Here is a 12,073-nt window from a genome sequence, read left to right as displayed (position 1 = left end):
ACCTGCCTCCCATACTGCAGGCCCTGGGCTCAAGCCCTGGCTCCACTTCCAATTCAGTTTCCTGCTAACGTGCAGCAGGCGACGGAGTCAGTACCTGGTCCTTACCACCCACGTGGGAGACCCACGCTGAGTCCCAGGCTCTGGACTTTGGCCTGGCCCAGCCCTGGCTGTTGCAGGTATTTAGACGATGAACCAGAGGAGGGGCCATCTCAGTCTGACTCTCTGCCTTTCAAATAAACAGATAAAAAATACCAGACACCACTCTACACTAAACTGCCTAAAATCAAAATGGCAGATGAAAGCAAGTGTTGGCGGGCAGGTGGAACAGCTCGAGCCCTCACACACCAGGATGGCCGGCGTCCCTTTGAGTGACAGCGCGGCAGCTTCTCAAATGGCTAAATGTAGGATTTAGCGTCCCATTCCTAGACACAGAAGAGAAAACACTCATCCACCAAAAAAGGTATACAGAAATATGCATGGGGCATATCCGTAATAGGAAAAAAAAAAAAAAAAACCACACTGGAAACACAAATGCCCCTCACTGGTGAGTGGACAGACATGATGTGGTAAATCATACAACAAGTGTTACTGGCAATCAAAGTAACACCGCACTCACAGGACGTGCCTCAGGAAGTTCACGGAAAACTAGAATCAGAAGATAAGTTTAGGAGCAGGCGTTTGACCTAGAGGCTGAGCCACCGGAGTCCCGCATCAGAGCCCCTGGGTCCAACGCAAGGCTCCTGCTAATGCAGACCCCGAGAGGCAGCAGGTGACAGCTCCAGTACCTGGGTCCTTACCACCAGTGTGCGAGACCTGGACTGAGTTCCTGGCTCCAGGCTTCAGCCTTAGCCCAGCCCTTCTGATCGTGAATTCTGGGGAGTGAATCAACAGAGAGAGAGAGCGAGCGAGAGCGAGAGCACCTATCTCTCCATCTCTCTGCCTCCCAGATAATTTTCAAACTTTGAAAAGATGTTTATTTTGGTATAAGATCTTGAAATCTGTTTTTTCCCAACACTTCTTTTTGTTTTTTAAAAAGATGTATTTATTTGAAAGTCAGAGTTACACAGATAAAGAAGGAGAGGCAGAGAGAGAGGTCTTCCATCTGCTGGGTCACTCCCCAGTTGGCCGCAACAGCCAGAGCTGTACCCATCCAAAGCCAGGAGCTTCTTCCAGGTCTCCCATGTGGGTGCAGGGGCCCAAGGACTTGGGCCATCTTCTGCTGCTTTCCCAGGCCACAGCAGAGAGCTGGATCAGAGTTGGAGCAGCAGGGACTCGAACCCATATGGGATGCCAGCACTGCAGGCAGCAGCTTTTACCAGTTACACCACAGCACTGGCGCCACCTAACACTTATTTTTCATTAGTTTTTTGAGGAATCCTTATACATGCTCTGACATAAACCTTGACAATGCCACACTGAGTGAGAGAAGCCAGTCTGGACACTGGCCAGCATAGTGTCCAGAGACAACCACCTGTGGAGGTAAGAAATACCCTGGCGGTCACCTGAGACTGGCAGGTGGGCGGCCCATATGGAACAGGGACGGCCAACGGACGTAGATTCTCTAATGCAAATGGCATAAGGTTGTCATCGGTGATGAACACTCAACTTTGAAGAAAGTAAAAGCCACTGGATTACACACTTTAAGTGCACAGATGGTGTTGCATGTAACATAATTCAGTAAAGTTATTAAAAAGGAAAAATATGGTCAAAATAATCACTAATGAAACGTAAATTAAAACCACGAGAAACCACTACACACTACCTTGACAGCTACAACAGACGCGCTTTTCAAAGCTGCAGAAGCCGAGAGCTGAGGAGGAGAGCGGTCGCGGTGCCCCCACGGTCCCAGCTGGGAGAACGCGGCTTGGCAAACCTCTGCCATAACCAGCACAACACGTGGCGTTTAACTGCAGTGACATCGGGGCCCGTGTCCCCAGTGGACCGCAGGATGAGTGACAGCCCATGTTCCCAAGTCAGCTCCACACTCCCGGGGCCGGCGGAGGTTGTTGCTACAACAGCACTGGAATCACTCTGAATCGATCTCAAGTCGCACACCCAGAAACCACCTCTGGACCCTGGGTGACGCGGTGTTCAAGGCCAGCACCACAATCTCGCCCCAAACGGACAGAGGCAGGGTGGAAGGCCCAAACCGGGGGGTTTCCTCAGCCATGCAAACCCACCACCAGCCCCGTGCCTGCACACAGCAGGCACACGATGAACACAGCTGGATGGCTCTGGTTGTGATGGAGGGGAAAGAAGGCAAAGAGATTTCACCGTGCTGATTGCACACACGAGAAAATGGTGACAAGTCAGGTCCCGCAGAACAAGGACACACACACACACGCACACACACACACAGTTCTTTGCAAGCCAGGAGAAAACTGTGCTCTCTGCCTCTGCCTGGACTCACCATGCCTCATTGCCCACTCCCACCCCTCGTTAGCGTCACTGTCTTTCTGCTTAACTTCTACAGCGACAGGGACTGAGCGAGGAACAGAAGCCCGCGCTCTGCACTTACGGCTGGCAGGGCTGTGCTGTGCCTCGGACTTGTTCCCCGGGGCAAGGTGAGACTTCTCGTTGGAGTCTTGCAGAAGCGTCAAGAACACCTTTTTGGAAACAAACAAAATGAGCCACGTGTTATTTTTATGTTCCTTCCCACGTTGCATCCCCGTTCTGTTGCCTCCATTACCCAACCAGGTCATGACAACATCCGCAAACACACCCCAGGGTTCAGCTGCCATTCATTTAATTGGCGTGACTCTAAGGCTGCCTAGTCCTCAGCATGCTGGCTGACGGCCTGCCCGTAGGAAACAAAGTTCAGTGAAACTTGGCCATGAGCCTCAAGGCCCATGCATGCTGGCAGAGAAGGCGGGTCACATCCACAGACAGCAGTCAGGCGGGACAACACGGTGCAGCCAGCCACGCGTGACTCACTGCCCCCAACATCCCAGAAGCAGGCATAATCAGACGATGAACTGTGATGTCTGTCGCTAATGCAAGGAGGACGTGCTCTCGTAGGTAAAAACCCCCGCTGGACATGCACCTTCCCTGGGGGGCGACGGGCCATGTTGCTAACACCGCTGATGTAACTTGCTGGAAGTCCCCGCTTAGCAAGTTCTGGAAGCAGAAGTCCAGCCTTGGTTTGTTCAAACCCAGAGACTTGGCCCAAATCAGGAGAGAGGTGAGGAGACAAGAGCATGAGCCGTGACAAAGGGAGACGGGAGCTGGCTGGGGACATCACCAAGACCCAAGGGCTGCACCTGAGCCCTGGCCAGGATTCACGGAGCCATGGAGAGAGAATTCCCAGCACAAACACTGGGCAGAGCACGAGAGGGACACAGGGTCCACAATCACACTTCCTGCAGTCGCCCCGCGCTGAGGTCAAGGCTGTGCTCCGGGTCCCGAGTGCTGAGGTTCCACTCGGCAACGCTGGCCAGCTCTGTGCCTGCAGGCCCTGACTCCACGGCAGAGCGAGGGCTGCTTGGTGCGGGAACCCAGAACAGTGACAACAGCAGCTGAGCTCAGCAGGTGACGGCTGAACCCACACAGACCACACCGCCAAAGCCTGCAGCAATCCGTCACCCACATCAGGAGCCGAGACTCCTGGCACACCCTCCACGGGCCATGCACGAGCTGGGCTCCCTGCCCCGTCTGTGTCACTGCCCATCTGGCTGGACTTCACACTCAGCATGTCCACACCCAGCACCCTCCCGGCACTTCCGATCTCTGCAGATGGCATGGCCATCCCCAATTCCCTAAACAAGCAGAAAGCCAGACCCCTCTGCAGGGGTCCTGGGGAAACCTCAGCCCCACAGGGGAAGGGCCCCAGGGAGCAGCCACAGTGAGCGAGCAGAGATGCGGGAGGCACGTGGCCTCTCTGCGTGGGGCTGATTAGTTTGGGTGGAATCCTGAACGTTTGCCTCCTAGCCTGGAGGTGGCATCAGGACTTTCATGAGCAGTTAGGTAGTTACCTTCACCTGCAAAATCGCAGAGACAACCTCAGCCTCACCTGCTGGTCCATAGCAAGGCCCCAGGGCGGGGTCGCACCAAGACTGCACCTCCTTGCAGAACAAATGGCAACAGTGAGACAGGGCGGGGTCGCACCATGACTGCACCTCCTTGCAGAACAAATGGCAACAGTGAGACAGGGGTCAGGATGCTGGGAGCAAGGGTTGGGGGGAGTGATGAGCACTGCCCCCGGCATGGAGGCGCTGGAGACTTCTGGTCCTGGGAGCAGCTGGCAGCATGGGAGGCATGGGATAGACTTCCCCTAAGTGCTGTCGTCCCCACGTGGGACAAGGCAGAAGCGTAGCGCCGTGAGCCCTCACACAGTGCATTTATGGACAGAAGTGGAGTGAGCCAAGACTTACTCCTGGGGCGGAGTCGTGCTGTAGGGGGAAAAGCTGCCGCCTGTGACGCCTGCATCCCACGTGCTCCACTTCCATCCAGCTCCCTAACGGCCCAACTGTTAGGGCCCCAGCACCCACGTGAGACAGGGACGAAGCTCTGGCTCTTGACTGCAGCCTGGCGCAGCACTGGCTGCAGCCATCCCGGGAGTAAATCATTGGATGAAAGGTGTGTGCGCGTCTGCCTCGCCCTCTCTAACTCTGCCTTTCAAGTAAATGAATAAAGCTTTAGAAAATACCCATTCAGCAAGGGAAGACTTCCCTTTGCACCCTGTTCTCCATGGAGCCTCCATTCAGTCATGGGCAGGAAGCCGTGTCTACAGGAAGCCCATCCAGATGGCCTGGCGACAGTCCTCACCCAGCCTTTTACATCTTCCTCTTCATCCTCCTCGCATGCAAACGCAACGCCCATGGGTGAGTGTGGGGCTGGAGGAGGGAAGAGGACAGGGACTGGGCAGTGGCTGTGCTGACCACCAGGTCCCAGTCCACCACCCCACAGCCCTGAGCTCAGGACACAACCTGTCTTTGTGGGAGAACAAAGGCAGGTGTCAGACAACCAGCATGGAGGCTGCCGCCCAGTGCCGCCTACCTCAGCTGCAGGCAGCTGTCCAGGAGCCCCTGGGGAGGCAGGACGAGCGCAGCCCACCCCGTAAAGGCTGTGGTTTTCAAAGTCAGCGTGCTATCAGTCGCTGCAGTCACGGGTGTGGGCCCTAGGCGGCCATCACCACCTTGTTAGGCAGAGATGCAACACCCGTGCTGACGGACGCAGGCGGACGGCCGCTGTGTCTGATGGAGCCAGCACGTCTCCAGCAAAACCAGCCTCAGTGTCTGAACTTGGAGGCCCAATGTCATCAGGTGACCAGAGCTGAGAAATCCGAGCTGTGATGACGTGGACAATTAGGAGAAAATGTGAACGGCCCCAAGGGAAACCCACACAGCTGAGGAGGCTGACACCCGAACGCCCGCTGAGAGAAAGGCGACGGACAGAGCAGGTGCGAGGCACTGAGCCCGGGCAGGACGCCCAGCTGCCCGCTCACGCCCCGGCTTCCAGAGGCTGCTGCCGCACTCAGGTAAGGCGACATCGTCCGGTCCCGGCCTGCACACGCCCCTCCGCCTCAGGCTCTCCCCTTCCCTCCCCAGGAGCCCAGCGGGACCTGCCCCGATGCCTCTGTACAAAGTGCCGCGCGCGGGTCTCTCGGTCTTTGCCAATTTTCTGAATTGCACTGGAATTACCTCAGGCTTCTCTCAAGTCAGAAAACCCACTAAGGTAGCCAAACGATTTCTAATAATTTTCTAACTTGTATTTCTCGGCACACAAGGGTACTCCCAAAGAGCACGGAAAACGGAATGAAAAGGTGAGTGTGTTTTGGTATAGAAGTTGCCTGATCTGCATAGGTTTTTTTTTGCCCCATAATGCACATTTTCCATGAACTTTTTGAAGACCCTTCACATGCATGGAGTTTAGTCTTTGCAACAAACATGTTTTAATTCCATTTTCCACAAGCTTTTTGAAGTGTCCTAGTTATATTTATAGAGCACATGATTAAAATGACACGTGTATACACACGTCAATTTTTAGTTACATTCATCACTCAGAATGAATACAAATGAAACCAGAAATGAGGAAGTTAAATCTCAAGGACACTAACTAGCATGAAAACAATGTACGGCTTTACAAAACCGTGGCTTTAAGTGGAACGCCCGCAGCATTTCTGCCCCTTTCCTGAGGCAGCGTAAACTCAGTGGTCTGGGCCTCTCCACGCGGCCTCCGTATTCTCAATTTAAAAGAGCTGCAGGGCTGAGCCTTTGTGGAGGCCGCGTGCTCTCCACAGAGCCAGGGCCATCAATCGCTCCACCGCAGGGCACAGCCCAGCCTCACGCGTGCTCTGTTTAAAATGCACTGAGGGCAGGGCCAGCCCCCACACGTGACCCACGCTCAAAGTGCCACTCTAACGGACTGTCAGCCAGACGGTCCGCGCAAGGTGCCTTTGGCTCGGACACTACAGGAACCAATGATGCTGACCCCACTTCTCTGAGATGACAAGAGCTGTGCTTCAAGACAGGAAGAATTTCCAGAGCGACTGCCTTCAAATAAGCAGAAGATGGACATCGGTGGGCTGCTTAGGCGATGAGGGACATGAGGTCCCGGTGCAGGACGCCGGGCAGTGCAAGCTGACTGCATGACCGGGAACGTGTGTGTACTTCCCACTGTTGCTGCGACAGACGAACACCGACGTGGAGGCTTCACGCCAGTCACACCTCGTGCTTCTGGAGGGCAGAATTACACAGAGGCCAGTTTCACTGTCCAGTGGCTCCCTGCATCCCCTGGTTTGGGGCCCACGCTCCTCCAATGCCCACGCTCACGCTTCCAGTCGCTGTTCCATCAGGACATCGCCTTCTCCCAGTGTGACGCCCCCGCCACGTCCCTCATGCATGGACTGCTGGACCCAGGAGCGTCTCCCCAGTTAAGCACAGCTACGGGCTCCAGGGGTGAGGACAGGGACACCCGTGGGTCACGAGGCAGCCTGTTCTGCAGCTAGGACGGCACCAGTGCCGCTGTGAAGCCAGAGCTGCCGAGTTGACCTGTCCCTGGGCATTCAAACACAGTGACTGTCAGAAGGCAGACGAGAGCGCTGCGGCACTCAGCACAGCCCTGCCAATCCCTGCCTCTGAGCCACCCAGACTCAGCCTCTCAGTCTGCTTATCTGTATAGGGGTGAGATGAAGGGGGATGGGGTATAAAAACCTAGCTCCAGGTCAAGCTTGCACTCTGTGACACCCTATGATATCTTTCCATAAACAGATTGTTTTCTCTTAAATCCAGAGAACGCAGAGGATGGGCCAGGGCACTGCGTGCAAGGGACTGGCCACACAGTTATGGTGAGGAGACACAAGGCAGTCGGGAGTGCCAAGGCTCCAGGCTGAATGAGGGATCTCAAAAGAATGCACTGCTCTTTGAAGAAAAAAAGGAGAGAGAGAGAGAGAGAGAGAGAGAGAGAGAGAGAGAGAGAGAGAAAGAGAGAGAGAGAGAAAGAGAGAGAAAGAGAGAGAGAGAGAGGAAGGAAGGAAGGAAGGAAGGAAGGAAGGAAGGAAGGAAGGAAGGAAGGAAGGAAGGAAGGAAGGAAAAGAAATAGGTTCTCAAAAACGATAGGACCTGCCTCCCCTGGTCCTTCCTCCCTCACCACTTCCATGCCCAGCTCAGGGCTTGGGGCCACAGAGAACAGGGGCTGGGGCAGGGCAGGTTCCCACTGGAGGGCGCCCTGGAGACTAAGCAGTACTTTGGCTGTCAGTGCAGAGAGCTACGCAGAAGGACCAAGGAGATACTGGGTGAGTCTGTGCTGCTGGGACAGGGTGAGAGGAATTCCTGGGGTTCAGCAACCAAGTAGGGAGAGCAGGAAGCAGAGGCTTGGTTCACACAGCAGGGGCTTGGTTCACACAGCAGGGGCTTGGTTCACACAACAGAGTCTTGGTTCACACAACAGGGGCTTGGTTCACACAGCAGAGGCTTGGTTCACACAGCAGGGGCTTGGTTCACACAACAGAGTCTTGGTTCACACAACAGAGTCTTGGTTCACACAGCAGGGGCTTGGTTCACACAACAGGGGCTTGGTTCACACAGCAGGGGCTTGGTTCACACAACAGAGTCTTGGTTCACACAACAGAGTCTTGGTTCACACAGCAGGGGCTTGGTTCACACAACAGAGTCTTGGTTCACACAACAGGGGCTTGGTTCACACAACAGGGGCTTGGTTCACACAACAGAGTCTTGGTTCACACAACAGGGGCTTGGTTCACACAACAGAGTCTTGGTTCACACAGCAGGGGCTTGGTTCACACAGCAGGGCCTTGGTTCACACAACAGGGGCTTGATTCACACAACAGGGGCTTGGTTCACACAACAGAGTCTTGGTTCACACAGCAGGGCCTTGGTTCACACAACAGGGGCTTGGTTCACACAACAGGGGCTTGGTTCACACAGCAGGGGCTTGGTTCACACAACAGAGTCTTGGTTCACACAACAGAGTCTTGGTTCACACAGCAGGGGCTTGGTTCACACAACAGAGTCTTGGTTCACACAACAGGGGCTTGGTTCACACAACAGGGGCTTGGTTCACACAACAGAGTCTTGGTTCACACAACAGGGGCTTGGTTCACACAACAGAGTCTTGGTTCACACAGCAGGGGCTTGGTTCACACAACAGGGGCTTGGTTCACACAACAGAGTCTTGGTTCACACAGCAGGGGCTTGGTTCACACAGCAGGGCCTTGGTTCACACAACAGGGCCTTGGTTCACACAACAGAGTCTTGGTTCACACAGCAGGGGCTTGGTTCACACAACAGAGTCTTGGTTCACACAACAGGGGCTTGGTTCACACAACAGGGCCTTGGTTCACACAACAGAGTCTTGGTTCACACAGCAGGGCCTTGGTTCACACAACAGGGGCTTGGTTCACACAGCAGGGGCTTGGTTCACACAGCAGGGGCTTGGTTCACACAACAGGGCCTTGGTTCACACAACAGGGGCTTGTTCACACAACAGGGCCTTGGTTCACACAACAGGGGCTTGGTTCACACAGCAGGGCCTTGGTTCACACAACAGGGCCTTGGTTCACACAACAGGGGCTTGTTCACACAACAGGGGCTTGTTCACACAACAGGGGCTTGGTTCACACAACAGGGCCTTGGTTCACACACAGCAGGGCCTTGGTTCACACAACAGGGGCTTGGAACACACAACAGGGGCTTGGTTCACACTTCGTCTGAGAGCAGCAATGACCGCGTGGCCACAAGCACAACAGCTGCCGGGACCCCCGGGAGGAGCGGCGGGTTCCAGACCCTGGGCTGGAAAGAAGCAGCTGACCCTGGAGCACCGTGCTCCGTCGGGCAGTGCCAGAGGGGGAGGACGAGCTGAGACCCGGGAGCCACGTGAAGGAGCTCTCCCAGGCACCACAGCAAACAATGACCACGCAGCTCACGGACGAAACAGGAGCCCGCGAGTCAGTCCTGGTGTTAACAGGGGAACATGGCAAAGACAGGATTCCCCCCCCCCCCGAGAAAGGCTGACTGACAGGGCAGGGCCGGGGATGGGAGGGGAATCACCGCTTGGCAGACGTCGTGGTCAGAACTCGAGCTGGGAACATTCAGAGAGCCTCAAAATACGCCCTTGAGAAACTACTAATAAAAGGAAACCAGAGAGAAAGCCTGGCAGACTCACCCAGACACTCAACTTTCTCCTCCCCCAGCACTGGGCAGTGGGGACCAGAGAGACCAACATCATCCCTGGACCATTCCAGCCGAGATGCATGGCCTGCTCCAGTCTGTACGGAGGCACCTGTGCCAAAACACAGCTCTGCCGTCTTCAATACCACTGAGGTCTGAAAGTCAAGGGGACGGGAATGCTGGAAGATTGACAGAAACCAGGGCAGTGAGCACTCGGGCACAGCTCCTGACCCTGGACCACACCCTCTGCTCTTAGGGATGTGGTGGGACAAGTGACACTCAGGTGGGCAGGCTGCACAGGAAATGTTCTTAGAAACTATTCCAATGCCGGCGTCGCGGCTCACTAGGCTAATCCTCCACCTAGCAGCGCCGGCACACCGGGTTCTAGTCCCGGTCGGGGCGCCGGATTCTTTCCCGGTTGCCCCTCTTCCAGGCCAGCTCTCTGCTGTGGCCCGGGAGTGCAGTGGAGGATGGCCCAAGTACTTGGGCCCTGCACCCCATGGGAGACCAGGAGAAGCACCTGGCTCCTGCCATCGGATCAGCGCGGTGTGCCAGCCGCAGTGCGCCAGCCGTGGCGGCCATTGGAGGGTGAACCAACAGCAAAGGAAGACCTTTCTCTCTGTCTCTCTCACTATCCACTCTGCCTGTCAAAAAAAAAAAAAAAAAAAAAGAAACTATTCCAAAAATATATAACTTACCTATCCTGGAGCTGATTTTCACCCGAGACCCACTCTCCCTCCTAACCCTGTGCAGGACGGGGCTGCCAAGTCCGCTCCCAGGGACCTGACATTCAGAACGCACTGGGCAGAGGAACGGAGGGCTGCCTGACCAGCACTCCACAAGCTAGTGGGAAGGAACCGCCCACCTCACACAGGCAACCTGACCTTTGCAGACACTGGGCAGCAAGCTTCAAGCTACTAAAAAGGCCCTGCTACAATTCACTCAGCTCGCACTGTGCCTGCAAGCGAGCACGGCCACGCCCGCCAGTCCCGCTGCTCCCGCCAGCACCTTCCGCCGCCCGGGCCTCGCAGCAGGGCCTGCAGGAGCCTCGATGAAATCGCCAAATGTCGCCGCCACATTTTAGATCTCAACTGCCCTGGCTTGCAGGTGTATGTGGAGACCGTTATTTATAAGACATTATTGTAGTCTAAAAATGAAATGTGCTTTCTGGCCCCTGATTCAGGAGAGTGAATTGGCAAGCCCTCCTCACTCGGTCAGAGGCAGCAGGCAAAACGCAGATGAACCAGGGAGAAAGCACGCAGAGTGCTGTGACAGCCGTGCTAAGTGCGGGTCGATAGCAGATGCGAGAAAGCAAAGTCGATGCTTGCCGAGCGTGAAGAGACAAAATTGGTGGAGATGGACACTTTATAGACCGCACCAAACAAAAGGCAGCTCTTTAAAGACACCTAATCTGTTTCCAATTTAAGATATTTTCCTCAAAGAGATCCAAATGCATTGTAGTACTGTGTTTTATTACATCTCATACGTTTTGTGTATTCCATTTCCTGTCCCTGTGGCTACCCCTAAGACAGATAACATCTTCTTTGGCTTTTGTCATGTAGGAGAGAGGAAAAGAGATGTGAGCTCTAACCAATCAATATGTATTTAGGACCATTATGGGCACACATGCACCAAAGGCAGGAGATGGGAATTACTGAGAGAGACTGGAGAGACGCAAGGCACGTCTCCTTCGTGATTGAGCAGCTTGTTCCATTATCCCTTGCTGATTTGCTTCTGGGGTGACTAACAGCCAGGACACACAGCCCGAGAAACAAAAGCTAATTTTCAGAGGCAAGTTGTATAAACACATTCTTCTTTTATGGGGGCAGCGGGGTCACACCCGCCCTGTTGTTGTGTGCTGTGAATGTGGTGGCCCCGAATTCACAGAATCTGTGTGTCACCTTCGCAGACAAGATTACACCACATGTGATGTAACACAGAGATAAATGACTGAAGAAAACAGGATGAAGGCTGATAAATTTTCAGAAGGAACACAGACGTGGAGAGGTAAACTAAAGATACAAATATTTTGGAGAAGAATTAAAACGAAGTACTGAACAGAAATATTCAAGGAACATAGCATAAAAAGGATTTTTCAAAATGCTACACTGGAACATATACTACAACATTAAAAATATGGAAAATTAAAATACAGCAATGCTTTACCTGAGAATATAGCAGTACACGTGCAAACTGGACACACACACACACACACAAAACTGTTGATTCAGAATCCCCATCTCGGGGCCAGAGCGCAGTGTGGCAGTGAAGTCACTGCCTGCAGCACCAGCATCCCATATGGGCACCAGTTCGAGTCTCCTCCACTTTCAATTCTGCTCTCTGCTGTGGCCTGGGAGAGCAGTGGACGATGGCCCAAGACCTCGGGCCCCTGCACCTGTGTGGGAGACCCAGAGGAAGCTCCTGGCTTCAGGTTGGAGCAGCTCTAG

At 54.4% G+C, this 12,073-nt stretch overlaps 1 protein-coding gene across 1 annotated transcript in view; it reads right to left on the bottom strand.

Annotated features, from left to right (window-relative positions):
• Positions 1–12,073, bottom strand: part of LOC103345127 (ATP-binding cassette sub-family A member 13) — a 302,255-nt gene that overhangs the window by 180,233 nt on the left and 109,949 nt on the right. The window contains exon 25 of the mRNA XM_089315631.1: positions 2,519–2,606. Coding sequence (XP_089171757.1) covers positions 2,519–2,606 — 88 coding nt within the window. The remainder of the gene's footprint in view (positions 1–2,518; positions 2,607–12,073) is intronic.

This window comes from Oryctolagus cuniculus, chromosome 16 (assembly GCF_051225735.1).
Source record: "Oryctolagus cuniculus isolate XC-2025 breed Fujian yellow rabbit chromosome 16, ASM5122573v1, whole genome shotgun sequence".
In the NCBI taxonomy this organism is placed as follows: domain Eukaryota; kingdom Metazoa; phylum Chordata; class Mammalia; order Lagomorpha; family Leporidae; genus Oryctolagus; species Oryctolagus cuniculus.
The sequence above is the reverse complement of the archived record's forward strand: the minus strand, read 5'-3'. Positions and strand labels throughout refer to the sequence as shown.